General features: G+C 50.1%; 1 protein-coding gene across 1 annotated transcript; it reads left to right on the top strand.

Moving 5' to 3' along the window:
* Slc2a5 (solute carrier family 2 member 5) lies at positions 1 to 27,479 on the top strand. Its single transcript, XM_057784416.1, has 13 exons — positions 1 to 70; positions 2,660 to 2,744; positions 9,096 to 9,194; positions 9,616 to 9,776; positions 13,812 to 13,936; positions 19,403 to 19,555; positions 23,440 to 23,565; positions 23,650 to 23,837; positions 23,988 to 24,098; positions 24,851 to 24,952; positions 26,037 to 26,112; positions 26,554 to 26,681; positions 26,776 to 27,479. The coding sequence occupies exons 2-13, from the start codon at positions 2,712 to 2,714 to the stop codon at positions 26,974 to 26,976; spliced, it is 1,503 nt and encodes a 500-aa protein (XP_057640399.1). The 5' UTR covers positions 1 to 70; positions 2,660 to 2,711; the 3' UTR covers positions 26,977 to 27,479.

The following is a 27,479-nucleotide window of genomic DNA, read 5'->3' as shown; positions in this document are numbered from 1 at the left end:
AGTTGATTCCTCCCCCTCTCCTGCTCAGACCACCGAAGCAGCAGGATGTGATCTGTAACCACTGAAAAAGGTACTGAGCCACATGGCTAACATAGATCAGAAAAATGGGTTAATCAAGATGTGAAAGTTAGCCAGTGAGAGGCTAGAGCTAATGGGCCAATCAGCTTATAATTTATGGAGACCGATGTGTGATTTTCTTTGGGGTTAAACAGTTGTGGGGTACTGGGCAGGTCAAAAACCCCAACAAACAAGCAGCCAGCCCCTCCTGTTACATCTGGTCTTACACAGCTGTCTATCCAAAGGTGACCTTGATCTGATGACCTGCCTCCACCTCCCAAGTGCTGGGGTTACAGCTGTGACCACACCAGGCAAGACCTTCTCTACAGCTGTGCTCTGGCGGTTTCTGGGTTGTCTTACTAATCATGATTTTGGAATTGAGATCTGAGACCTGCACCTTCATCCCAGAACTCTTGGCAAAGTTCTTCCATTTAGAAGCAACTTGAGGGGCTGGGAGGTGGCTCAGCAGTTAAGAGCACTTGCTCTTCCCAGCACCCACAGGGTGGCTCCTGACCTTCTGGAACCTAGTTCCAGGGGATCTGTCTCCCTCTTCTGACCTGAGCAGGCACCAAGCACACACGTGGTACACACACATACATGAAGGCAAAACATTCACATACATAGAATGAAATAAATCTTTTAGAACATTTTGGAGACAGAAGCAAGGGCAGAATGGCCAGGGAAGGCTCCGTAGGCCACTGATCATGAAAGTGGGGGGGAGGGGAGAGACAATAAGAGGGGCAATCTGAAAACTGTGAAGATCCACACACTCCCCAGCCAGAAACATCTAGGGTGCTGTGTCCCCAAGAGTGCCCACTGCCCTCCTTCCACCCCTAGAGACTGTTAACTGTGGCATTGCTGGATCCTGAACTCAGGACAGGTCTTCAGGGGACACAAAGGACGGGACTATAGACCGGCCTCTGGGAGTAGCCAGAAGTGGCCTTGGGGCAATGGCCGTGGTTTCTGTGCCACAGGTAGGTTGCGTTTGTGGCCAGAAGGACGGTTCAGAATGAAGAGGACGAGACAGAAGTGCGGCTCCATCCCGGGGACACAGGGTCCCGCCAGCTGCGCTCCTCTCTTCCCAGGCTCAGCTCGGCCTCCACCGCGAGCCCTTGGGACTGAGGATGAGCGTTGGTTACGCAGAACTGCGACTGCGCAGGAACTAGATACCCGCTGGATATTATCTCAGGGTCTGAACATGGGCCTGTGCGTGCCCTGTTGGGGAAGTCAAGGCAGGGATTGAACCCTCAGCTTTCAGATCCCTTCTTACCGCAAAACGGACAGAGAAAAGCGAAATAAGGGGGGCTAAGGCTAAGAAGCCGGTCTCGGGCCTCTGCACGCCCCAGACGGCAAACTTGACCTTTCTTTTCGTTTCTATAACCCCACTTCTTACTCCCCAAGTAAGTGACACCGCCAACCACCCTCAATTTTCGTGCATTTTTTTTTGGGGGGGGAGGTCTTTTTCAAACTCTGTGATATACACGGAAAGCTCTGGTCCTGCCACGCCTTAGTTGAGACCCTTGTGTTGGAGTTGTGTGGGAAGAAAACAGCGAAGTTTTGCTGAAGGGAGATATCCCCCACACACACACTCCATCGCCACCTGAGAGGGCCTACATTCCTGGACTCATAGTGGGCACCGAATAAACTGCTGAAGGGGAAGGAGCGCGCAAGATGCCGGCCGATTGGACTTGAGCCTCAGCAATAGATCAAAGAGCATGTCTGACAAGGACGAACATCTGCGGGCCTGGTGGGACTTTGCTCTGGGTTTTGGCCATTTGGCCTGCTCAGCGCCCTGGCAACTACACACGTGTTGAGCGCAGGAGCAGGCAGTGGTCAAGCTGTGGGCAGAGCCGCCTGCGGAGACTTACCCTGTCCTGCAGAGAAGGAGTGAGGTATTTACTGCTTTCCCCATAGTGATGAGCATACCTCTCTGGGCCACTCAGGGTTCCTTAAAAAGACAAAATAAAAATTTCTCCTCAAAAAGTGTTCCTTGGGGCCAGGACATAGCTCAGCATTAGAGTGCTTGCATTCAGCTTGGTCTCCAGCACCAATAATAATAGTAATAGTAAAGATGATGACGATAATAATAATAGTAATAATAATAATAATAATAATAATAATAGTCTCCAGCACCAATAATAATGGGCATGGTTCCTTGGGCAATCACTGACTCTCCACTAGGGACACTCGACTGTAGACCTCGTCCTGGGGACCACTCTGCTAAGTCTCTATGGCCCCATCTGTCGCCCATTAGCTAACATTAAGCATACTGGGCTGGTGACAGCTGCTTGGGTCCTTGTGTTCCAGACAGAAATAACCTCTCTAGTCACTCTGGGAGAGCGGGACTGGTGGAAACCTGAGCAGTGAGGACACACTGAGGGCTGCTTCCTCCGGGTCCCATGCTGAGCCGGCAGTTTCAGGGGACAGACACACTGGTTTAGCCAAACTTTAGAGGTTTTACTCAAAAAGCAGAAGTGAAAGGAAGGGCCGGTTTCTCGGTGCCCGAAAGGGTTATTCTGATTTAGACTGGCAATAAAAATGCAATTGGCTGGGAGTTGGCATGACCAAAGTGCATTCTAAATGTCTTCCCCTCCGCACACAGCACAGCTGGCACTTTGAGGAGCTGAGCTGCAGACTGCCCTTGTGGAGCAACGATGGAGAAAGAAGAGCAAGAGAAGAAGGAAGGGGTGAGTGTATGGTTGCCAGCAGCCAGAGCTGTGGGCCTGCCCAGCCATCCTTGAGACTCCCCGGGGCTCTGGTGTTGCAGGTCCAGCCTTCAGCGGGATGGTCTCTCTCTGGAAGAGGACGCTCACTCAGAAGCCCAATGCTTTTATAGTAGGAGGCGTGATTTGTGTTAATAGACAGATGGCTGTTAGGAATCATGCCCCTGGAACAGCTGTTGAGAAAGCACCAGGAATTGGGCTGCCAGGGAGGGGGGAGGTGGGGAGTGGATTTCAACTTGTAGAGTGCTTACCTAGGATGCATGAAGTCTGAGGTCTAACCAGGTGTGGCGGCACACACTTGTGTCTTAGCAGTTGGGAGGTAGAGGTAGGGGTTAGCCTCAGCTACAAAGGGAATTCAAAGCCAGCTTAGGATAGAGACCCTGTCACAAAATAGGGTTTGGGGTTTTTTTTGTTGTTGTTGTTGTTGTTTGTTTTTTTTCTGTTCCAAACGCACACAGTACAGCTGGAGGTTAGGTATAGATTTCTTTGACTGAAGAAAATCTACTGTGCCAAGAAGGTGACATGAATCAGTGAATACTTGCAAGGAATTTGCATTTTAATCCTTCCAGGAGCATTTGCTCCTAAGTGGGTGAGAAACATGCATTTGTGCCAAATAGTGTTTATTGAGGTCCATAAGACATACAGTCAGGAAGCCTGGCCTGCAGCATAGAGAGTGGGAGTGGGCTTGGGAGGGAGAAGTGACTGTTATTGAGGCCAGCTCCTTCCCATCTGAGCTGTGGCTAGAACTTTGGCAAGATATTTAATTGCAGTAACTTAGTTATTGAGATAGTACAACCGAGACTGGCCTCAAACTCCTGATCCCCCTGCCTCTACCTCTTAAGGACTAGGAGTGTAGGTGCGTGTCATCTCACCTTGTTTAACTCTTTTAGTGTCTTCCCACCTAGAAAATGACCTGATGGTCACCCCCTCTCCTGGGTGCCAGAACAGTTAGATGATGCATGGGAAGTGTCTGGCCAGGAGGAAAGGCCCCTCTTGATATTACTGCTCGGTTTATCCTATGGAGTCAGTGACCTCACTATTGACACTGGGCACCAGGTATCTCTGGGGCTGTCTAGAGCTATGGGGGACCATCGGGGCCTCTGACTCACTTTATTTCAGGTATGATAAACAAATGTCCTCTAGGAGGCAGAATCAACCCCTCCCTGCACCCAGGGACCTCACTTGGATTATCTTGTTTTGTTGTTGTTGTTGTTTATTTGTTGATTTCCCAGTGCTGGGGACTTAACCCAGAGACTCACGCATGCTAGGCAAGTGCTCTCCCACTGAACTGCACCCCCAGTCATTTTCTCACTTTCAATTTAAAATAGGGGCTCTCTAAATTGTCCAGACTGGCCTTAAACTTGTGATCCCCCTCCCTCAGCCTCCCAGATGGCTGAGATTCCAGGCCTGTGCTGCCACCACGCACACTTCTCTGGGGTTGTCAGGGCTGAGAAAGGGTTTGACCGGTCAAATGCCATCACCTGTATTTGATATTTGATAGGAAGGCACCTAAGGCTAAGGACTTGAATGTTCAGGGTCACAGAAACGCTGTGCCCACTGCTCAAGGAGAAATGAAAAGAATGGGGGTGTCCGCGTGTGGTGCACTCTGCAGATGAGTGCTCGGTGGAGGGAGACAGCTCAGACAGCCCCTAGCACGGGGCATGGGTTGACCTCGACTGCCCGCACCCTACTTGCCCAGGCCTGAAGCCAGGCATGGAGCCTGGGGATTAGGAGAAACCAGGGAGGCAGAGACGGCGCGATCTTCTGGGAAGATGCCAGGCAGCAGTTGGGCCCAGCTGTCCCTCGGGAGCTGTGCAGCTCAGGACTCAAAACTACTTCAGAACTGTTGAGTGCAATCTCCTCTTTTCCCTACAAAGCAGCACTTTGGGCAATGAAGACATGTTCTGTGACGTCTCTGACACGGCTGCGTTTCTGTCCTGAAGGGAATCACTTGCCCTCTGTCCTCCCCAGGTCCTCCCTGTTGTCTTGGTATTAACTCACTAATGAGCTCACCCACATGTGACACTTACCATATATAGATCAGCTGGGTCGCGGGGAGGGGCTTCTTCCCTTCCCTGTACTTTTTTTTTTCACATTTAGCATTTAATAGATGTTTTCATATGTCCCTTGCTTTGGTATTAAGCATTATGTCATCAGCTTTCTGAAAATCACTCCCCTCTTTTCAGAGCATTATAAAATGTTTAACTCATTTGTAAGTGATAATTGATTTGCTTTTTAGCAGCAAACAACATTCTCAATAGTATTTCAGTGAATGGGGAAAAGGGCACTTCCATAGAGGTGTTCCGTCACTGCCATAAATCCTGTGGATGCTCTGAGGCTCATGGCACCCAACAGGGCCAACCCCAATGGTGGCTAATTTACTGAAGCCTCAAGATGTTTCCCCAGGAATTTGGTAAGAGTGGGGTGCTGAGGAGGGAATCCAGGGCCTCGGCCGTGCTCAGCAAGTGCCCTGTCACTGAGCCACGTCCTAGTCCCCAATTCTTTTTCCTCCCTTACCTTGAAAGGAGGAAAAGAGAGAAAGAGAAAGTTGAGGTGAGACTGTAACTCGCGTCACACAGGATTCAACCATGTAAAGATACACAGTTAATCGCTCTCAAAAGATGGAGGAGTCCCACTGCTTTGCAGCCTGGATGCTAAGTGGCAGAGGCAAGAATAGAAAGACACAAGCTGCATTATCAGACTCGGGCGCCAACCAGAAGAGCCGTTGCCAGGGCCTGGGGAAGAGGTACCTGGCAGGCTCAAGAGTACAAAGTTTCTGCTGGGATGCGCGAGCCCTGGGGCTGCACGGCAGGGCCTGTGGTTGCAGGGAGTGTCGCGGGGACGCGCAGCAGGCTCACCGTGGTTGCAGGGAGTGTCGCGGGGACGCGCAGCAGGCTGGCCGTGTTGATTGGAGCTAGTCCTCCTTGGTTGCTTGAGATTCACTGAGTACATTTTACACGCCTTCACCACACACAGACACAAAGATAACGACGTGAGGTGGTGAGCGTACTGATAAGCTAAACGGTGCTAACCGTTTCACAAAGAGTGCGCAAACACCACGGTACACACCGTAAAGAAAAGCCAGACCTGCCTGCTGCTTGGAAGGAGGGGTCACAAGGAACACAAATTCAGTGGAAGACTGGGCTGCAGAGAGAATTCAAGGCAGCCCAGTCAGCCTAGGCAACTTAATGAAACCCTCCCTCCATCTAAAAAATTTAAAAAAGGTAAAGGGGAGGGTTAATTTGTAAATCTTTCCCCCACTACTATTTTTGGTCAAGAATAAAAGCCTCTTTCATTGTTAGTTGGTGCTCAGTCTTTTTGGCCCTATAGTTCCAGGCGGGGAAGGAGAAAGGACCTAGCTTGGGGGCAAAAACTGGTCAGTTTTGGTATTGCAGGTGGGATGTAGCCTCGTGAGCCACACTCCTCATCAGAGGATCAAAAAGCTGCTGAAGAGATAGCTCAGCATTAAGAATGCTTGCTGCCCTTCCAAAGGACACAAGTTCAATTCCCAGCACCCACACTGGGCAGCCCACAGCTGTCAGTAAGTCCAGTTCCAGCAGCTCTGACCTCTGGCCTCTTGGAGCGCCTGTATTCACGTGCACATAATTAAATCAATCTAATTTTTTTTTTTAAAGACAGGGCTTCTCTGTATAGCCCTGGCTGTCCTGAAACTCACTTTGTAGACTAGACTGACCTCAAACTCACAGACATCTGCCTGCTTCTGCCTCCCAAGTGCTGAGACTAAAGGTGTGCTCTAGCACTACCCAGCTGTAAATCTAGTTTTTAAACACTGCAGGTCAGCAGTGAAAGAATGCTCATGGCATCCACTGTTAGGCAGAGACTATTGGGGACCCCCTCTGCTGTGAGGGCCCCCAGCCCGTGCAGCTCTCTTCTTGGAGATTGAGAGAAATCTCTAGAGCTGGAGAAATACATGAAAGCCTAGAACTCTTCTAAGAGCTTTTCCATCATCAAGATCTCTTCTTGACAGTTCACGGATTAAGTGTGGTGTCGCACGCCTTTAATCCCAACACTGCAGAGGGAGAGGCAGACAGATCTCTGTGAGTTCAAGGCCAGCCTGGTCCAGGTAGTAGAGAGACTCTGAGAGAGAGGGGGAGAGAGAGAGAGAGAGCAAGCTAGCCAGCCAGGCATGTAGCTCACACCTCACACATCTACAATGCTAGAATCCAGAGAGATTAAGGCAAGATGATCAAAAATTCAAGGCCTGGGCAACTTAACAAGACCTGCCTCAAAACACAACAACAAAAACAAAAAACAAACCTAAATGGTGGTGGAAAGCTTGATTAGCATGTACAAGAACCAGTCAATGTCTAATACACCTGTCCATCCACTCGTTCACCCGACCACCCAGACATCTACCCATCCATTCACTCACCTATCCGTCCACCCACCCATCCACCCACCCACCCATTCATCCATCCATCCACCCACCCATCTATCTATCCATCTACCCACCCACCCATCTATCTATCCATCTACCCACCCACCCACCCATCCACCCATCGACCCACCTATCCCCCCATCCATCCATCCATCCATCCATCCATCCACCCACCCATCCATCCACTCACTCATCCATCCATCCACCCACCCACCCATCCATCCATCCACCCATCGACCCACCTACCCACCCATCCATCCATCCATCCATCCATCCATCCACCCAACTAGCAACTAATTGTAGCATGAAAAATAAAAGCCCAAAGACAGATATAGGGGTTAAAACTGAAGATCAGAGAAGCAGAGCAGTAAAGCTACTAGAGAGACCTTTTACCTCCACCAATGCTCAGACCAAAGGGGCGACCCTCAGACTGCCCAGACTGCACTGTGTCTCCACCAAACCCCAGACTCCAACTCCAGTGAGTGCCTGTCTCTTCCCCTTTATATTCCTCTCTCCACCCAGCCATATCTCCTGCCTCCACCTCCTTAGTGCTGGGATTAAAGGTGTGTGACTCCCAAACACTGGGATTAAAGGTGTGAGCCACCACCACCTGGGTCAGTTTCTAGATAGCCCAGGGTAGCCCTGACTTCACAGAGGTCCATCTGCCTCTATCTCCTGAGTCCTGGAGTGTGCCACCACTCCCTGGCCTCTAGTGGGTTAGCTTTGCACTCTGATCTTCAGGCAAGCTTTATTTATTTATTTTTAATTTTTTTTATTTTTGGATTTTCGAGACAGGGTTTCTCCGTAGCTTTTGGTTCCTGTCCTGGAACTAGCTCTTGTAGACCAGGCTGGCCTCGAACTCACAGAGATCCACCTGCCTCTGCCTCCCGAGTGCTGGGATTAAAGGCGTGCACCACCACCGCCCGGCTGCTTTATTTATTAAAATACAAATAAAATATCACTACAGCCAGTAAAGCCAGGCATCAGCCAAGGTGCTAGTTGGTACAGTGGTGAGCAAAAATGACAAAAGTCCTGCCCTGTGGTTGTTGGTTTTGTCTGGAAAGAAGGAAGAGATCAAGCTGTGGCTCAGAAGGTAAAAGCACTTAGCAAGCAAACCTGCTGGTCTGAGCTTGATGTCTGGAACCCATGTGATAGTGGAAAAGAAGAACCAACTCCTCAAAAGCTGACTGCATGTATCTCTGGAGCACACATGCACACACGAACGCACACACTTGTGCTCCTGGTGCCTACACACAGACCCCACACGCACAGTTCCCACATACACACATTCAGGAGTTTCTGGTGTACACGCACACACACACACACACAAAGTACCCCTGGTGCACACACATATGTAACAGCCCCTACGGACAGATGCTCCTGGTGCACACACACACACACAACCACATACAGGTGCTCCTGGTACACACAAGCACACAGACCCACACATAGGTGCGCCCTGGTGTGCGTGTATACGTGTGCACACACACACATGTGCAGGTGCCCCTGGTGCACACACACACACATGAACAGACCTACACACAGATGCTGCTGGTACACATACATGCACAGACCGACACAAGGTGCCCCTAGCACACGCACACACCTACACACAGGTGCTCCTGGTGCACATAAGCACATGCAGATCCACACACAGGTGCCCCTGGTGTGTGAGGAATCCTTGGGAAACACTACAGCTTTGGAAAGCACTTGAGCTGAGGAGTTGGAGAACAGTCTGGATAACACGGGGTTGGAGGAGTGCCTGGCTGAGAGCCTGTTCTAGCCTCAGTGAGTCAGTCTTTGGGTAGAGAGTAGATGGAAGACTAAGGGTGATGCTAAAATGGCTGTGTGCACACTAGAAGTACAGCAGGAGACCTCCCATGCCTGCTCCCTGACATCCACCCTACCTCTCACAGAAACTGACCCTGGTGCTGGCCCTGGCAACATTGATAGCTGCCTTCGGTTCATCTTTCCAATATGGGTACAACGTGTCTGCTGTTAACTCACCGTCAGAGGTAGGTAGGCCACTGTGGTAAGTGAGCCACAGCTGCGGACAGAGGGAGGGGCTTAGAGATGCATGTGGTCCCCAGAGAGCAAACACAGCCAAGGACCCTTGGCCGTCAGGACCCAGGCCAAGCCAGTGACCAAGTCCTCAGACCTCAGGTTCTCATCCCTCTTCTGGGATGGCAGTGTGTGGAGTCACCTGGAGGGCAGTGGCCACACCATCTGGATGGCTGCAGCCATTCCAGGGTGTGAGAAACACTGCAGGGGTTGGCCTGCCAGAGTTCTTCCCATGGATGTTCCAACCTACGCACTACCCAGGCAGCTCTGTCCCTGTCTCCAGAAGGGCTGTCTCCATCTGGCTAAGCACCTCCATTAATTCTTTCTGCAAAATGAACTCATCTGGTTCTGTCGGTCTGTGCTCTTCGCCCCCAGTTCATGCAACAATTTTACAACAACACCCACAACGAAAGAACCGGGGATTTCCTTGATTCCTTCACCCTGACGCTTCTGTGGTCCGTGACGGTGTCCATGTTCCCCTTTGGGGGCTTCATAGGCTCTCTCCTGGTTGGACCCTTGGTAGATAAATTGGGCAGGTAAGAGATGAATAGGTTGTCTTGGGCTACATTTGCATGCCTGTGAACATGTGTGTGTGCATGCATGCACGTGTGTGCATGCGAGCATACATGTATGTGTTATGGTGTATGTACTTACTGGTGTTGGTGTGTGCATGTAAGCATAGTTGTGCAAGTGCAAACTCATGTGTGTGCTTGAGGAAGCTAGCAGTAAATGTTGCTGTCTTTCCTCTATTGATCTCCCCTTTTAGAAAAACATTGTTTTTTTTTTTTTTTTATGTGTGTGAGTGTTCTGCCTGCCTGCATGTATGTATGTGCACTGCTTGTGTGCCTGGTGCCTGATAAGGCCAGAAGAGGGCACTGGATCCCCTGGAACTGGAGTTAAGAACTGCTGTGTGAGCTGCCATGGGAGTACTGGGAAGGGAACCCCAGGTCCTCTGTGTAAATTGAAGTTTCTGTCCCATCCGGTCCTGCAGCTGTTCAATTTCAAAGAAACACACAGAGGCTTATATTAATTATAAACCATTTGGCCTATTAGCTCAGTCTTATTATAACTAGCTCTTACAACTTAAATTAATCCATAATTCTTTTTTTGCTTTTTTATTGATTTTTATTGAGCTCTACATTTTTCTCTGCTCCCCTCCCTACCTCCCCCCTCCCCCTAATCCATAATTCTTATCTATGTTTAGTCACATAATTTGGTACCTTTTATCAGTGAGACATTCTCATCTTGCTTCCTCTGTGTCTGGCTGATGGCTGCCTCTCTACCTTTCCTCTTCCCAGAATTCTCCTAGTCTGGTCACCCCACTCATACTTCCTGCCTGGCTGCTGACCAATCAGTGTTTTATTAAGCCAATATGAGTGACAAATCTTTACAGGGTACAGAGCCTTATCCCACAGCGCCTCTGCAAGAGCAGCAAGAATTCTTAACCACTAGGCTGTCTATCCATCCTCTTCCCCATCTTTTTTTTAAAAGATAGGGTCTCACTATGTAGCCCAGGCTGACCTCAAACTCACAGACATCCCCATGCGGCTACTCCCCAAGTGCTGGGATTACAGGCCTTCTTCCACGGCAGCCCCACCTTTGTTCACCTCCCTGAATCTCGAGGCTGCTGGATTCGGTTTAGCCGGCTGCCCAGTGTATGTCAGAAGCCGGCTGCTCAGTGTATGCCAGTTTTCCTGCCTCCCCTTCCCTGTGGCCCCTGCCCCCATCCCTTCTACCTCCATTCCTGGGGCCACAGCCACGTGCCACTGTCCCTAGCTTTTTGAATGTATTCTGGAGATCAGAATGCGGGTCTCCGCATTTGTCCAGCAGGCCCTTCACTAGCTGGACCACTCACTGTGTAGTCAAGGGTGATCTTGAGCTCCCAATCGATGGGACTGCGGTCATGTGCCAGCATGCCCCATCAGGACAGATAGATTTTTATTACCCCAAACTTGTAGATATTCATCATCAGCTTTTTCCCTCCTGAATATTATCCTCTATTGTTAGATAATCCATTTCATCATTCACATTCCATTGACTTTTCTTCATATCTTTTTATTTAAAAAATTAACTTTCCATTTTACATACCAACCCAAGTTCCCCCTTCCTACCCTTCTCTTGCCCCACCTCCTTCTTCCCATCCCTCATCCACTCCTCAGAGTAGGGGTAAGGCCTTCCTTGGGGAGTCAGCAAGGTGTAGGATACCAACTTGAGGCAGGACCAAGCCCTTCCCCCATATATCAAGGCTGAGCAAAGTATCCCACCATAGGAGGTGGGCTCCAAAAAGTCAGTTCATGTCCCTGGGATAGGTCCTGGCGCTTTTAAACACGGGCCTAAAACTGAAGGCCTTGTCATGAGAGGAAGGTAATGACCGGGATAGCAAATCTTATCTTCTTTTGGGGTTATTCAAATGACTAATGTTTGGGAACCTAGACAAGAGACCTAGGTCCCAGGGATGGCTGGGGACACCCCCAGGAATGAGCATTGTGTGCAGAGAAGACACAAGTCAAGTCCTTTGCCTCACTTAAACCAAAAACTACTTCCTCATTGGTGTTTTTGACTTTGGAAGAGTTAAGTGCACATATGCAGGCATGCGTCCTACAATCTCAGGACTCGGTGGGTGGAGGCAGAAGGGTCTTGGATTTAATGCCAGCCTGGTCTACAAAGTAAAACCCAGTCATGATCTCGAATCAAGACCAGAATCTGGAACATTCCTTCTTCAGTAGTTTTGAAAAGAGTCTTGGGGCTGAAGAAACGGCTCTGTGGTTAAGAGCACTTGCTGCTCTCTTGCAGAGGACCCAGGTTTGGTTCCCAGCACTCACATGGCTGCTCCCAATCCATCTGCAACTGCACTGTAGGGGATCTGATGCCCTCTTCTGACTTCCACAGGCACCAGGCACGTACACAGTGCACAAGCATGCATTCAGGCAAAATATTCATACACATAAAATTAAATATTTAAATGAATCTTTAAATTTTTTTTCTTAAGTATACAACCTCTGGTTGGGGATCTGGGACCCTAAGATTGTCCTGTGAGGTTAGTGTTGAACCCATTGTCTCCTCCATGGGCCCCGGTATGAGTCACATCTGCCGAACGCAGTGAGCGCTTGCTCAGGAGGGCCCAGTGTTGCTCACTGAGCTGTCCACTTGGAATTTAATCAGGGTGCACTCACTTGTTTACAGATACCTTAAATATTTGCAGGTATTTTAAAAACAGCAACAGTGACTTGGTTTATGGATGGTTTCTGTGTTCCAAACACTACCCAAAGCACTTCAAGAGATGCATTCACAGCTGAGCAGGGTAGCTCACTCCTGTGGCCCCAGCACTTCTGGGGCAGCAAAGGCTAAAGTCATAGGCTAGCCTATATGGCATAGTGAGATCTTTTTTAATCACCTTTAATCCCAGCACTCAGGAGGCAGAGGCAGGTGGAGTTCTGTGAGTTCGCGGCCAGCCTGGTCTACAAAGAGTTCCAGGACAGCCAGAGCTGTTACATAGAGAAACCTTGTTTTGAAAAACAAAACAACAAAAAAATTTCTTAAGTAGTATGTATGTGTGCATATGCACAGCTCTTTCTTCTTCAGTGTAAACAGCGGTTCTTACTCTTGTGTTATGATTGGTGCTGTATGTAAAAACACCTTGAGAAGCCACCTAGATTTTTATACTCCTAGAATATTTCAGTTTTACTTTTTTTTTTTTTTGGATTTTTCGAGACAGGGTTTCTCCGTAGCTTTTTGGTTCCTGTCCTGGAACTAGCTCTTGTAGACCAGGATGGCCTCAAACTCACAGAGATCTGCCTGCCTCTGCCTCCTGAGTGCTGGGATTAAAGGCGTGCGCCACCACTGCCCGGCTTCAGCTTTACTTTTTTGTCTTTTATCTTATTGAATTACTATTTGCGAAGGGTACAAAATCCGTGTCTAGATTCATTTTTTATTGTTTGTTTGTTTAATTTTTGTTCTTCATTTTATTTTATATGTCTGGGTGTTTTCCCTGAATGTGAATCTGATGCCCAAGAGACCAGAAGAGGGTATCAGTTCCTCTGGAACTGGAGATTCAGACAGTTGTGAGCCACCATGTCGGTGCTGGGAATTGAACTCGGGTCCTCTGCAAGAGCAGAACGGTCTTAACCATGGCGCCATCTCTGCAGTCCGCATGTTCTGTTTTTGGTGTTTTGGTTGTTATGCTGGAACTCAATCAGGGCCTCAGCACAGGCTCGGCAGCTACTCTCCCGCCCGAGCCACATCCCCAAGACTCGCTTGTTTTTGGACAATCTCCACAATGTGCCACCAGGTTTGGTCTAAACCAATGGGCTCTGGGGATCCATGACCACAGCCCACTGATGCCATAGCAGACTGATTTTACTGTATCTTAGGGCAAGTCTGTTCCCTCTGCTCCCGTCATCGATGCCCTCTGTCCTCGGCTCCCACAGCAGGATTGTTCTGTCAGTCTCAGGTCCCGGGGAAGCTCACTGCTCTGAGCAGACACTGAGTGTGTATTGACTGCGTGAATTCGTGCGGAGGACGTGAATGAATGAGTCCTCACGCTGATCTGACTTCTTTCACACTCGCTACAGAAAGGGGGCCCTGCTCTTCAACAATATATTCTCCATCATCCCAGCCATCCTAATGGGGTGCAGCAAAGTTGCCAAAACCTATGAGCTTATCATTGTTTCCAGACTTCTGGTTGGAATATGTGCAGGTAAGGAGCCCTGCCCGGCAGTGCCGTTCAGCATGGGGTAGGCAGAACCGGCTCCCAGGGATTTGTTGCAGTCTGGGGCTTCAGGAACACAGAGACTGAAATGGACCCTACATAGGCACTTGAGTCTGTGCCTCATCCTCATGAGTGGGCACTGGGCAGACCCTCACTGTAATGCTTCCTGCAGGGAACGCTGTCTTTGGCTTGTTTTTCCAAGGCGAGGATTGAACCTAGGGCCGTGAGAGCTAGATGAGCACTCTATCCCTGAGCCACAATTCCCAGCCAAAGAAAGCTGTTCTCTGTAAGAAAAAACTACAAAGCCTGAGTTTAGAACGGTCCTTCCAGTCTCGTCCCTTTATCAGAATCTCAGCATCAACTATGAAAATGGTCAGATGGAGGGTAGCGTTGGCCGGAGGGTAGTGTCTGTCAGAGGGAAGTGTCTGTCAGAGGGTAGTGTCTGTCGGAGGGTAGTGTCTGTCAGAGGGTAGTGTCTGTCAGAGGGTAGCGTCAGTCAGAGGGTAGTGTCTGTCAGAGGGTAGTGTCTGTCAGAGGGTAGTGTCTGTCGGAGGGTAGTGTCTGTCAGAGGGTAGCGTCAGCCAGAGGGTATTGCCAGTCAGAGGGTAGTGTCGGCCGGAGGGTAGTGTCGGACAAGGGTAGTGTCGGGCGGGGGTAGTGCCGTCTACTTAGTGAGCAGCTCCTTTGTTTGAGAATAGACCGTCCTACGTCATGTCACAAGAACAGAAAAGGCTAATGAAATTTTGTTTCAGTTGTTGCTCATCTGTGTATCTGTGGGAGAAACAAGTTGAACAATAGATTTCTGGGTTTCTTTTTAAAACTATAGTTAAATATAGTTTTAAAAAGTTGTGGAACTAGCCGGGCGGTGGTGGCACACGCCTTTAATCCCAGCACTCAGGAGGCAGAGGCAGGCGGATCTCTGTGAGTTCGAGACCAGCCTGGTCTACAAAGGGAGTTCCAGGACAGGCTCCAAAGCTACAGAGAAACCCTGTCTTGAAAAACAAAAAAACAAAAAACAAAACAAAAAAAAAGTTGTGGAACTTGGGCTGGGCAATGGTGGCGTGTGCCTTTAAACCCAGCACTCAGGAGGCAGGGGCAGGACAGTCAGGCTTAGACAGAAAAACCCTGTTGGGGGGTGTGGGGGCGGTGTGTGAAACTGGTTTGTGAACGTCACCTACCGCCTTCTCAGCCCAGGCTGCCTGGGATCTGCTACATTGGTTTCAGAAAGTTCTTCCCTAATTGTCTAGAAATGGAGACACTTTTAGGACATTTGAAAACCACACTTGTAGCTTCCCCAACCGTCAGTCTTTCCCAGTGCCCAATCAGGAGTGGCTTTGCCAATTCTCAGGGTCCTTCAGAAGCAGGGTGGGCACTCCCTGAACTCTGCCCTCAGCCGTCTCCTTCTAGAGGGTCTCAGAGAAGGCTTTCCTTCCAGATGTGGGGTAGGGATGGCTGACATAGGAAAATCCCTGCAGCTCCTCAGCAGGCAGAGAAGGCCACAGGCTGGTGAGGCAGAGGTGGCACACCTTTGATTCAAGTGCTTGGGAGGCGGAGACAGGTGGATCTCTGTGAGTTTGAGGCCAGCCTGATGTACAAAACTTAGCTCAGGCTAGCCAGAGTGAAGAACTGCCAGACAGTGTGGCGGGGGGAGAAATAGCCACATTAGGAGAAAACTAGCCATGGGGCAAACTTCACTCAGAACTGAGTTCTTGTTCCTTATCCCTCCCCTCCCCCCCACACACACCCCTATCCCTGAGAGTACCCGGGGAAGCCATCCCTGCCATCATGGCCTCACCTGGCTTGGCTCTGCCTTTGGTTTTCCCTGCAGAAACTTCTAGATGTTGTCAGCTATAAGCTAGTACAGTCTCTTTCCCACTGATCGTAAGCATCCAGGATGGGTTTCCAAAAATAATAAGAAAATATTAAAAATGCTGATCAATAAATCAGAGCTAAAAATGCAAACCTAGGACTGGTAAAGATGGCTCATCAAGTGGAGGCAACTGGGCACCAAGCCTGACCACCTGAATTCTATCCCAGGAACCTGCGTGATGGAAGCCTGGCTCCCCAAAAGCACACACACGCACACACACACACACACACACACACAAATGTAATTTAAAAATCTTGACCTAAGCTGGACCTGGTGGCATGTACCTATGATTTCAGCCACCTAATAGGCAAAGGTAAGAGGATTTCAGGTTCAAGATCTGCTTGGGCTACAGAATAAGGTCTTGATTAGCTCATGCATACCCTGTCTCAAAACAAAACAAAATGTAAAAGACCGCAGGGAATACAGCTCAGTGGTAGAGCATTTGCCTGGCAAGATCAAGGGCCTGGCTTCATTCACAGCACACACACAAATAAATTCCAGCCTGTGGAGATGGGGTCTCCTCACTACAGTCTAACACTGAGGCAGGAGGATTACCAGTTTGAGGTAGCCTGGACTGTGTATGTGTAGCAAGACCTCAATTGTTTTCTTTCATTTGTTCGTATTTGCTTTTGAGACAAGGTCTCCTCTGTAGCCCACGATGACTTCAAACTTTCAGCAATCCTCCTGCACCAAGCTTGGAAGTACTGGGATTATTGGGCGTGCACCAGCACACAAGTTTCGTAAAAAGAAAGGCTTGCTCCACATGCTCACAACTCCCTTCAATGTCTTAACAGCAGACAGTTGGATTTCCTTCTTGTTTTCATGAGACACATGATATTTATACAGGAAATAAGTCAGCAAAAGTACAAACCCGACCACCATCCCTAGGACCAAGAAGCATCTCATGAATTCCTCTGGGGAGTTCAGGAAGGGCATGGTGGCATGGGCAGCACACACGGCAATGGCCAGCAACCTTGCGACCAGTGCAATGGGTAACAGGGATGTGTGCGGTTGGTCCGTGGGAGAAAGGAGCCCAGTGGCCATGGGATGGGACCACAGTCAGAAGGCCTCTTGTAATCCACTGCCTAATCACAGGCCCAGCTGGATTTTCAAATCTGCCCCTGTTCAGTTAGTGGTGACAGTAGATGGCTGCGGTTTCTGGGAAAGCCCACACTGTGCTCCAATATGGAAAAGGGTAAAGAACACCTCGAGACAGTAGGAAAAGTAGTTCCAACCTCAGAGACACCCTGGAAAGGTCCTCAGCTCACACTTGGACCCAGAGGTGCCGTACCGCTCTGTTTGGGCTCTGCTTCTCGCTCACACCTGGAAGTCAGTCAGGTGATCAGGTGTCCTGCCCCTTGGACCACCTGCACCAAGCACATGGCTCACTGAGAATGAAGTACACAGCCCTGCTGTGGGTGAGGAGCAAAGGTAGCTGAGCCTTGCCTTCCGGAGGCTCACGGATCAAGGGTTCGTTGTTGATCAACCCCTTGACAGGAAGACCGAAGGCTTTCCCTGGCCAGAAGGAATGAACGCAGACATTGCAAACCCCCAGCTCCAACTCTAGGGTCTTCCCAGCTCGGTCTGGAGAGTCTGCCCCAACAGAGCGAGGGCTATCCCTGTCTTTTTAGCACTGGCTGCCTGAGGCAGAAGGAGCTCTAGTTTGAGGTTAACATGGGCTACACAGCAAGACCCCTTCCCCCCAAAATACTCAAAGAGATTGCTTCCCACCTTGTAAGTGTCCTAACTCTTCAGTTGGTTTTCACTTTGCTGCTTTTATTTTATTTTATTTTTTTGGTTTTTCGAGACAGGGTTTCTCTGTGGTTTTGGAGCCTGTCCTGGAACTAGCTCTTGTAGACCAGGCTGGTCTCGAACTCACAGAGATCCGCCTGCCTCTGCCTCCCAAGTGCTGGGATTAAAGGCGTGCGCCACCACCGCCCGTCTTGCTGCTTTTATTTTTTACATTTATTTGTTGAGTGTGTATTATGTGGATGCGAGGGGCACGCGTATACCACTCCAAGTCTGTGGAGGTCAGAGAAGAACTTGGAGGGGTCATTTCTCCCTTTCCACCATATGGGACCCAGGAAGCAAATTCAGGTTGTTAGATTTTGCATCAAGTGCCTTTACCCAATGAACCATCTTGTCGGCCCTCCTTTGGCTTTTGTGACAGGGCCCTCCTTTGGCTTTTGTGACAGGGTTTACTACATGGTCCTGGCTGACCTGGAACTTGCTATATGGACCAGACTGACTTAGAACTTGCAGTAATCCTCCTGCTCAAGTGCTGAAGTAGAGGTGTACACCACAGTATTGGGCAAATTTACAAACCTACTTACTTTCCAAAGCCTTGTGCAGACCAGTAAGCACTCTACCAATGAACTATACTCCCATCATTCCAGCTAGTCTTTTTTGTTTAATATTTACTTTTATTTTATGTGCATTGGTGTTTTGCCTGCATATGTGTCTGGGTAAAGGTGTCATGTCAGATCTTGAAGTTATAGACAGTTGTTAGCTGTCGTGTGGGTGCTGGGAATTGAACCCAGGTCCTCTGGACAAGCAGTCAGTGCTCTTAACCACTGAGCCATCTCTCCAGTCCCCCACCTATGCTTTTACTATTTAGTTTATTATTGAGTGGAGGGGCTAGGGGCTGGCTCTGTGCATATGAGTGCAGGTGCTTGCAGAGGTCAGAAGAGGGCGTCAGATCCAATGGAAGTGGAGCTACAGGCTGTGAGCTGCCTGGTGCAAGAGCAACCAGTTCTCTTTACTGCCAAGCCACCATTTTTTAATTTCTCAAGGAGATTATATATAATTTATTTATTTATTTTGCTCTGCACATTGCTCTTTGAGACAAGGTCTTTCATTGAACCAGGTTGGCTGGCCTGCAAGTTCTGCGATCTGCCTGCCTCCCCAGCCCCCTGCACTGGGATTACCAGTATAGGTCCCCATATCCAGCTTTATGTGGAAATTGAACTCAGGTCCTCATTCTTTTTTTTTTTTTTTTTTTATTTATTTATTAAAGATTTCTGCCTTCTCCCTGCCACCACCTCCCATTTCCCTCCCCCTCCCCCATCAAGTTCCCCTCCCTCATCATCCCTAAGAGTAATCCGGGTTCCCTGCCCTGTGGGAAGTCCAAGGACCACCCACCTCCATCCAGGTCTAGTAAGGTGAGCATCCAAACTGCCTAGGCTCCCACAAAGCCAGTACATGCAGTAGGATCAAAAACCCATTGCCATTGTTCTTGAGTTCTCAGTAGTCCTCATGGTCCATTATGTTCAGCAAGTCCGGTTTTATCCCATGCTTTTTCAGACCCAGGCCAGCTGGCCTTGGTGAGTTCCTGATAGAACATCCCCATTGTCTCAGTGTGTGGGTGCACCCCTTGCGGTCCTGAGTTCCTTGCTCGTGCTCTGTTTCCTGCTCTTGATTTTCAGGTCCTCATTCTTGCACAGCAAGTACCAGCCGAGTTCTCCCCCATTTTAAGGGAGGGCTAGGCTAGAGAGCATGCTTGGTAAGGTAGGGTGGGTCCTTAAAGACTAAATCTGTCTCCCCGACTCTTTCCTGGTTAAATTCTTATCTCAATTCTCCTTCAGGGGTATCTTCCAATGTGGTCCCTATGTACTTAGGGGAACTGGCCCCTAAAAACCTGCGAGGGGCTCTTGGGGTGGTGCCCCAGCTCTTCATCACCATCGGCATCCTTGTGGCCCAGCTGTTTGGCTTTCGGGATCTCTTGGCCAATGAGGAAGGTGAGAACGGAGCCCTGCCCTTGCCCTCTGCTCCCCCACCCCAAAACTACTGACTTTGCTGACTTCCCCGCTCTGTCCAGGAAGACAGTGCTTGGTGCCATGCTCCGTCCATAGCCTGCCAATCACTTTGTGGGCCCTGAACAAGCATGTGGCGACACATTCCTTTTAGGAGACGGCAAGGTGTCTTGACTGAACAGGAAGGGCCTATGTCCCTTGAACTACTAAGTGACTGTCCACATGCTCAGAAGCACACAATAACTTATAAATGGCCTCATTATCTCCTCTTTCTCTGTCTTGAGTCTTGAGCCACTTTTTTTGTTTTTGAGGCACTATCTCATGTAACCCAGGCTGTCCTTGAACTCATATTGTAGTCAAAGACGACCTGGAACTCCTCATCTCCTCATCGCCACAAGTACTGAGATTACGGGTATGCAAAACCACGGCTGTTTTATGCAGTGCTGAAGACCAAATCCAGAGATCTCTGCAAATGCTAGAAAATACCCTACCAACAGAGGCCAGCCCAACCAACTCCCTCTCCTCTCCTCTCCTTTCTTCTCCTCTCCTCCCCTCTTCTCTCCTCTTCCTGTCTCTTCTCTTCTCTTCCCATCTCTTCTCTTCTTCCCTTTCCTTCTTTTCTTTCTGATTCTTGGGCTTCTAAGAGGGAGACCAGTCTCACTGATCACACCAGTCAGAACATGGCGCTTGCTTGCGATGGCCCCAGACACCATGTCTCCTGCAGTAGCTCATCTGCTCCTCCCAGTAGCCCATGTGGTCATGGACTTTAAATGCGCCCACTTTACAGATACAGACCCGAGACTCAGCGGATTGGAAACTTGTCCAATGTCCTGGGCCTGGCTCTGGGTTGCACTGCCACCCCCTCCCATCTTTCCATCAGTCCTGCATGTGTCCAGAACACCCCTGTCAAGGGGCCACATTCTCCCTAGGAGCTCCTAGGAGCTGAGACCCCAAATGAATGGACTCAGGTGGAGTCTCAGGTCACCACAGCCAACAGGACTCAAAGCCAGGAGCCAACGTCTGCACTGCACAGCATTGACAGAAGGGCAGGGACAGTCCTATCCAAGGAGGGAACATTCTAGACCTGGGCAGAGACACCAAAGGTGTCAAAATCCATTTTACTCTTAGGGGACTTCAAAATGGTGGCATTGCCGGGCGGTGGTGGCGCACGCCTTTAATCCCAGCACTTGGGAGGCAGAGGCAGGCGGATCTCTGTGAGTTCGAGACCAGCCTGGTCTACAAGAGCTAGTTCCAGGACAGGCTCCAAAACCACAGAGAAACCCTGTCTCGAAAAAACCAAAAAAAAAAAAAAAAATGGTGGCATGCTAGCCCTCCGCCCTTCTCTGTGACCCTACTGTAGTACAAGGCTGGGTCTTGACCATCCCCACTTTATCGTCCTCCGTCTGATCCCTGGCGTAGACCAGCTGCTTTGTTCAAACAGGGATGGCGAGCAGGCGTGAAGTCAGAGGAGGCGCAGGAAGAGGCACCCCAGTATCAAGGCTGCACAGTCGGGTCTGGATTACTGTCTGGGGATCTTTGGTGACTCCGTACAGAGAGCTGCAGCGTAGGGCCTGGGAGGAAGGGCCCAGAGGCTGGTGACTATGGCTCCCACGGGAGACAGGACAGCAGCACTTGCTGCAGAGAGGGCAAGGGGATAGGCACAGGGTCCCAGGATCATCTGGGGCCTGGTTCTGATCAAGGGACAGCAGAGGGATGGTGGGAGGAGATGCTCGGGCCTAGACAGTGGTGAGGCTGAAGCTGAACTTACCGCTGGATGGAATTCGTAGTCTAGAAGCTAGAAGCCAATTTCCTGGCCAGGAGCAATGGATTTGGGATGGGGTGAAGGTTCAGAGGTTCACACGGGCCTTGAGGAAGATTGCAGCTAAATGAGGGTGCCTCGGACCTGTTTCTCTTCTATGGAATCAACTACTAAGAACCCAGGGAAGTTAGAACTAGTGGCACATATCTGTAATCCCGGAACTCAGAAGGTAGAGGAAGGAGGCCCAGGAATTTAAAATCAGCTTGAGATACAGAGTAAGCCTGAAGCCAGCCTGAGTTACATTCTATTTTCTTTAAAAAAAAAAAAAAAAAAAATTCAGTAGTTAGAGGCACTTGCTGCGAAATCGATGACCAGAGGACCCGCATGGTAGAGGAAGAGAAACAAGTTCAGCCTCAGCCTCCAGCCTCACCGCTGTCTAGGCGGAGCCTCTCCTCCCGCCATCCCTCCGCTGCCCCTTGTAACACATCTTAAACATGCAGGTCAAGGGCTCTCATGGCCTCTTCTGGTTTCTACAGGCACCAGGCGTACACATGGTGCACAGACAGACAACGTTTAGGCAAAACACCCATGTGCTTAGAACAAAATAAGAATAAGTGACTGAAAAAGCAAGCAAACAATTCCGTCCCCCGCTTGAGTATCTGTTGTTTCTCTCTTGAGTATGTGTGTTGTGACACCATGTGGGTGCCAGAAACTGTACCAGGCTTTTTGTTTCAGGCCACCAACCAGCTCCCAAACCATGACACAGAGACTTCTTAGTTATGAGTGCTCAACCTGGCTTAGGCTCTTTTCTGGCTAGCTCTTTTAACTTAAATTAACCTGTTTCTCTTTATCTACCTTTTGCCTCGGGGCTTATTACCTTTCTTCCTTCTGTATGCCTTACTTTCACTGCTTCTCATGTCTGGGGGGCATCTCCCTCCTTCTCTCCCCCCCTCTTTCTTGTTCCTCTCTCTTCTCCACTCCCCTTCTGCCTGCCAGCCCTGCCTATCCTTCTGCCTGGCTATTGGCCGTTCAGCTCTTTATTAGACCAGTCAGTCAGGTGCCTCAGGCAAGCAAGGTGAAACAAATGCATCCCATCTTTACATAATTAGACACATATCCTTACATCCCTAAAGAAATGCAGCACAGGGGCTGGAGAGATGGCTCAGAGGTTAAGAGCACTGCCTGCTCTTCCAAAGGTCCTGAGTTCAATTCCCAGCAACCACATGGTGGCTCACAACCATCTGAAATGAGATCTGATGCCCTCTTCTGGCTGCAGACACACAGACAGAATATTGTATACATAATAAATAAATAAATATGAAAAAAAGAAATGCAGCACAAACGTAACACGTCTTTGTCCAGAAATAATATTCTACAACAAGAAACTGAATCCAGATCGCTGCAAGAGCAGCAAGTTCCCTTAACCACTGAGCCATCCCCCAACCCCTTTATTTAGTTATTTTTATTATGAACATATCATGTATGATTCCCAGTAAACATAAAGGAGAAAGAAACCAGACACTGTGACCATTCTGCAGATCAAGAGAGAGCTGCATCAGACCCATCAATAACATCTCCCTTCCCAGAAGCGGGGTGCGGGGAACGGGCTGACATACACCCTTCTTTTCTTTCTTTGTGTCTAGGCTCCTCTCCTTTGGAGACAGTAGGGTTGATTTATCTGCTTCTGAACTTGATGTAAGGGCATTGGACATTAAGTTTTTCTGCTCCATGTCACACTGGACAGCTGTTTCCAGGTCACCACTGTTTCCCTTGCAGTGCTGAAGAACATTCTAGAAACACAGAACTGCTGCCGTATTCGTTCTATGAGGACTATAATGGGCATCTGCACTGTTGCTGGTTTTGTGTCTGAGTTTATCGGGGCTGCTTTGGCCACCCCAGTTGAGGTGTCCTTGTGTCCCCTGCACAAGCCTCTCTGGACATACACCTGGGGTGGGATCACAGTGTTAGCCTCAGTCCCCTCCGGCCAGCTGGTCCCTGAAGGACAATGCATTACCCTCAGGGTGATGGTTTGGACTGCCTGGCATCGTGTAAGGGGCCGAGGCAGAGGGCACAGGCCCAGGCTTCTGTGACAGGAGACCTTTGCTTGCAGGCTGGCCAATCCTCTTGGGGCTGACTGGGGTGCCCGCAGCCTTGCAGCTCATTCTCCTGCCCTTCTTCCCCGAGAGCCCCCGCTACCTGCTGATTCAGAAGAAAGACGAATCAGCCGCCGAGAAAGGTGAGGGCTGCTGTGGTTTCCTCTTGACCCCTGATCCCCAGGCTCCTCAGCCCTGAGCTCATGCCCTGTCCGTCTCTCCCTCAGCCCTGCAGAGGCTTCGAGGTTGGGAAGATGTGCAGTGGGAAATAGAGGAGATCCGGAAGGAGGACGAGGCTGAGAAGGCCGCGGGCTTTATCTCTGTGTGGAAGTTGTTCAAGATGCGGTCCCTGCGCTGGCAGCTCATCTCCATCATTGCCCTTATGGCCGGTCAGCAGCTGTCAGGAGTGAACGCGGTACGGTACCGGTGGGCATCCCGCGGGCGTAGGGGCAGCAGCAGGCAGTGTGTGACCAGGTGCTGAAACTGAGCCTTGCCTATGGCTCTGAGGGGCTGGGGTGCAGTGGGTCACTGGCCACCCTCCGCCAAACCCACGGTTGCCTTCCAGATCTACTACTACGCTGACGAGATCTACCTCAGTGCAGGTGTGAAAAGCAACGACGTCCAGTTTGTGACAGCTGGGACAGGGGCAGTCAATGTGTTCATGACCATCGTCACGGTGAGTGTCCGTGAGTCTGCAGTCCCATCAGCCTCCAAGGGGGGAGCGATATCTGGGGACTGAAGAAGGTACCAACTTTGGAGAGAGATGAGGCTGAGGTATGCAACGTGCCCCTTGGGCTCTGAGGTCTCAGCCTCAAAGTTCTGGCATGAGGCTATGCCTGACTCCCATGGGGAGCAGCTGTGGATTCCTAGAAGCAGAGGCCCAAACCCAACTGCAGATGCTCCCACTATGTTCCGTGACTCTGACCTCTTAGGGCTGGGGCTGCGGAGCACAGCAGAAATGGGGCGGGTCTCTGCACAGGGCGACGCAGTGGCCCTGCAAGGGGCTATTGCCCATGACTCGCTTCTTAGGTAGTACTTGAGAGAGACTTGTCCTGCTGTTCAGAGGAGCCAGCCAGGCCTCCACAAGGGCAGGATCTCTCAAGTTTACCCCAATGCCTGGCTCCTTCCTTGCAGAAGGCCTGAGGCTCAGAGTCATGGGACTGAGGCCCTTAAGTTGGGCTCTCATTTACGAGTGGACATCTGGAGCCCTAGTGACTCAGCTGGACCACCCAAAGACACATGCTCTGTGCATGCATGTGCGACTGTGTATGTACCAGTGGTTTGGCACACACTCCTCCTGACCCCTCAAAAGTTGGTTAAGGGATAGTGAGGTTTCCCACGATGGCAGCCCTAGGCAGGGGTTCTCTGTCCCACAGAAACACTGGGCACTGGCTCAAGTACCTCATTTCCTCCCTCCCACACTTCCAGGTATTTGTGGTAGAGCTTTGGGGACGGCGACTTCTGCTCCTCCTTGGCTTCTCCACCTGCCTCATCGCCTGTATCGTGGTAACAGTCGCACTGGTGCTGCAGGTAAGGAACACTGCGATTATTACAACTTAAAGAAGCCTTAGAGAAGGCGCTAAAACGCACTGCTGTCTCATCAAGAAATGGAGAAAGGGAGAGAGAAAGAGAGGGGGGGACTTCCTCTTGGGATGCTTTGAACTAAGAGTGAAACCCAAATTTAAATTCTCCACTTCTCTCCTGTGTCTTGCACCTATAATCTCTGTGTCTGATGTCTGTCCCTAACATAGCCCTGGCTTGTCCTGGAACTCACTATGTAGACCAGGCTGACCTCAAACTCCCAAGTGCTGGGATGAAAGATGTGCACCACCACCACCCGGCTATTTTACAGAAATTTTTATTATTTACTTACCCCAACTGGCCCAGAATAGCATTCAAAGTCACACGTAAATATTATCCACCTATATCCATGTTACTTCCGACACGTGAGATATTTGTTGTTCAAGTGTGCTTGCTGGCTACTTTCAGCAAGCAATTACCAACACACAGACACACAGACACACACACACACTGCTCGTATGGACATGCAAGGTCATGGAAAGACAAGGCATGGAAGATTAAAGCTATGCATTTAACATAGGTTGTAAGAGCTGATTGTATAGGAAGTCAAGGTATAGTCAGGTCTGTGACATGGCTCTATCAATGAGAAAATAAGCTTTTACAGGCTGAACACACAGTAGGAGAGCAGCTTAGCCATCAAGGATCTCAAGACCTGTTAGTAACTTAGCTGCAAGGTATTTTCAGAAAAAGCCCACCACAGCAGCTACCAGCCATGCTGGTGGCCCCGCTCAGGAACAATACCATATTGTTCCCCACCTGTGTTCTCACCGTAGTAAAGGCACTAGACACCAAAAATGAACTTACTTTAACAAGTATAGTCTTTGTCAGATGTCTTAGAAATGTGTGTCCCTCCCTCAGCAGATCTAGCCTCTCTCAGACAACTTCTAAGATCTCATCAAGTGGCATAGTAGAGTCACCGCTGGCTCCTTGCAGACCCAGCAGTACCACCTCTGCTCTGAGGTCCCCAAGGCCCCTGGTCCCAACAGGTCTCTGCTTTGCCAAGTACTAACTGCCTGTCTTGCCACCCCTACAGAACACCATCACCTGGATGCCTTATGTCAGCATCGTCTGCGTCATTGTCTACGTCATCGGACATGCTGTGGGGCCCAGTACGTATCCCTAAACTGGTGTCATAGTTTCAGTGCCCCACATCCTGGTCCTCTGTGAGCTTCTCTAAGAATCCCCAGGGACGGTGGGTACATCCCAAGTGGCTTCTCCCTTGCTCCTTTTAGCCCAGGATGGAAGGGGCTGCAATTAGCACGACGGGTTGAAGGTGTTGCCATGTTAGTCTGGCAGAGTGAGCGCCACAGGCAGCCTCTACCATCCACCACACCCGACATCCTTATGACTTCCTCACTCAGCCACGCCCCCCAAAGTCCTGTGCCTTAGAGATATGTACTGCCCCCGTGGCCAGGTAACCAGGGTGCCAAAACACCCATGGGCTCAAGGATCCTTAGTGAGTCATTCTGTCTTCAGGGAGTGTGTCTCCCTATAACCTAACTGTCATCCTCCCTCTTCTCTCCCTCATCCCTCTATCTTTCCTCTCTCAGGTCCCATCCCTGCCCTGTTCATCACCGAGATCTTCCTACAATCCTCCAGGCCAGCTGCCTACATGATCGGGGGCAGCGTCCACTGGCTCTCCAACTTCGCCGTGGGGCTTATCTTCCCATTCATTCAAGTGAGTGGCACCCGAATCCCCAATCTGCCAAGCCAGAACCTTCCAGCACCTCCTAATGTGTATAACCTCCCCCACTGGTCCCTCCTTCCCACAGGTGGGTCTCGGCGCCTACAGCTTCATCATCTTCGCGGTAATCTGTCTCCTCACCACCGTCTACATCTTCATGGTCATCCCTGAGACCAAGGGCAAGTCATTCATTGAGATCAACCAGATTTTCGCCAAGAAGAACAAGGTGTCGGACGTCCACCCAGACAAGGAGGAGCTCCAAGACCTCCCACCCGCCATGGTTCAGTAGCAGCCGAGCCCACAGAGCTGGTCTGCGTGGACCTTTCTCCTGGACTTTGGTTCTGGCTTCTTGTTGTCTGTGACATTGGAAGTGAGACGAGCCTGGCGGGGAATGCCAGCGCTGTCACCAGCCTCCATCCAGTGGGGACATCTGACCTCTCTCTCCTTTTGTGCTTTTCTGATGTCTCTAAGCATAGAAGCCAGTCACAGGCTCTCATCACCCTCAACGCCGTCCTTCCTCTTTGCTGAGCTGACTGTGGTGGGGGTCCTGTAACATAGCCTTTCTAACAAAAACAGATGTGAGGGTCATATTGTACCAGCAAGGTGACCCTTCTGTGGCCCCCGGTGCCTCGGGGGTCACTGGCCTTTGCTCGGGAGTGAAGTCATCCTTTCTCCTGACCCAGCGTTGTCACCGAGCTTGGGAAGAGACCACGGGAAGAGACTCACTGAGCATGAGTTGTTAACTATACATGATAGTATTAGTGGAACATGGTGTCACCTCCATATAGCCAA

The sequence above is a fragment of the Chionomys nivalis genome, chromosome 11 (genome assembly GCF_950005125.1).
Source record: "Chionomys nivalis chromosome 11, mChiNiv1.1, whole genome shotgun sequence".
Lineage (NCBI taxonomy): Eukaryota > Metazoa > Chordata > Mammalia > Rodentia > Cricetidae > Chionomys > Chionomys nivalis.
This window is presented reverse-complemented; position numbering and strand designations above follow the sequence as displayed.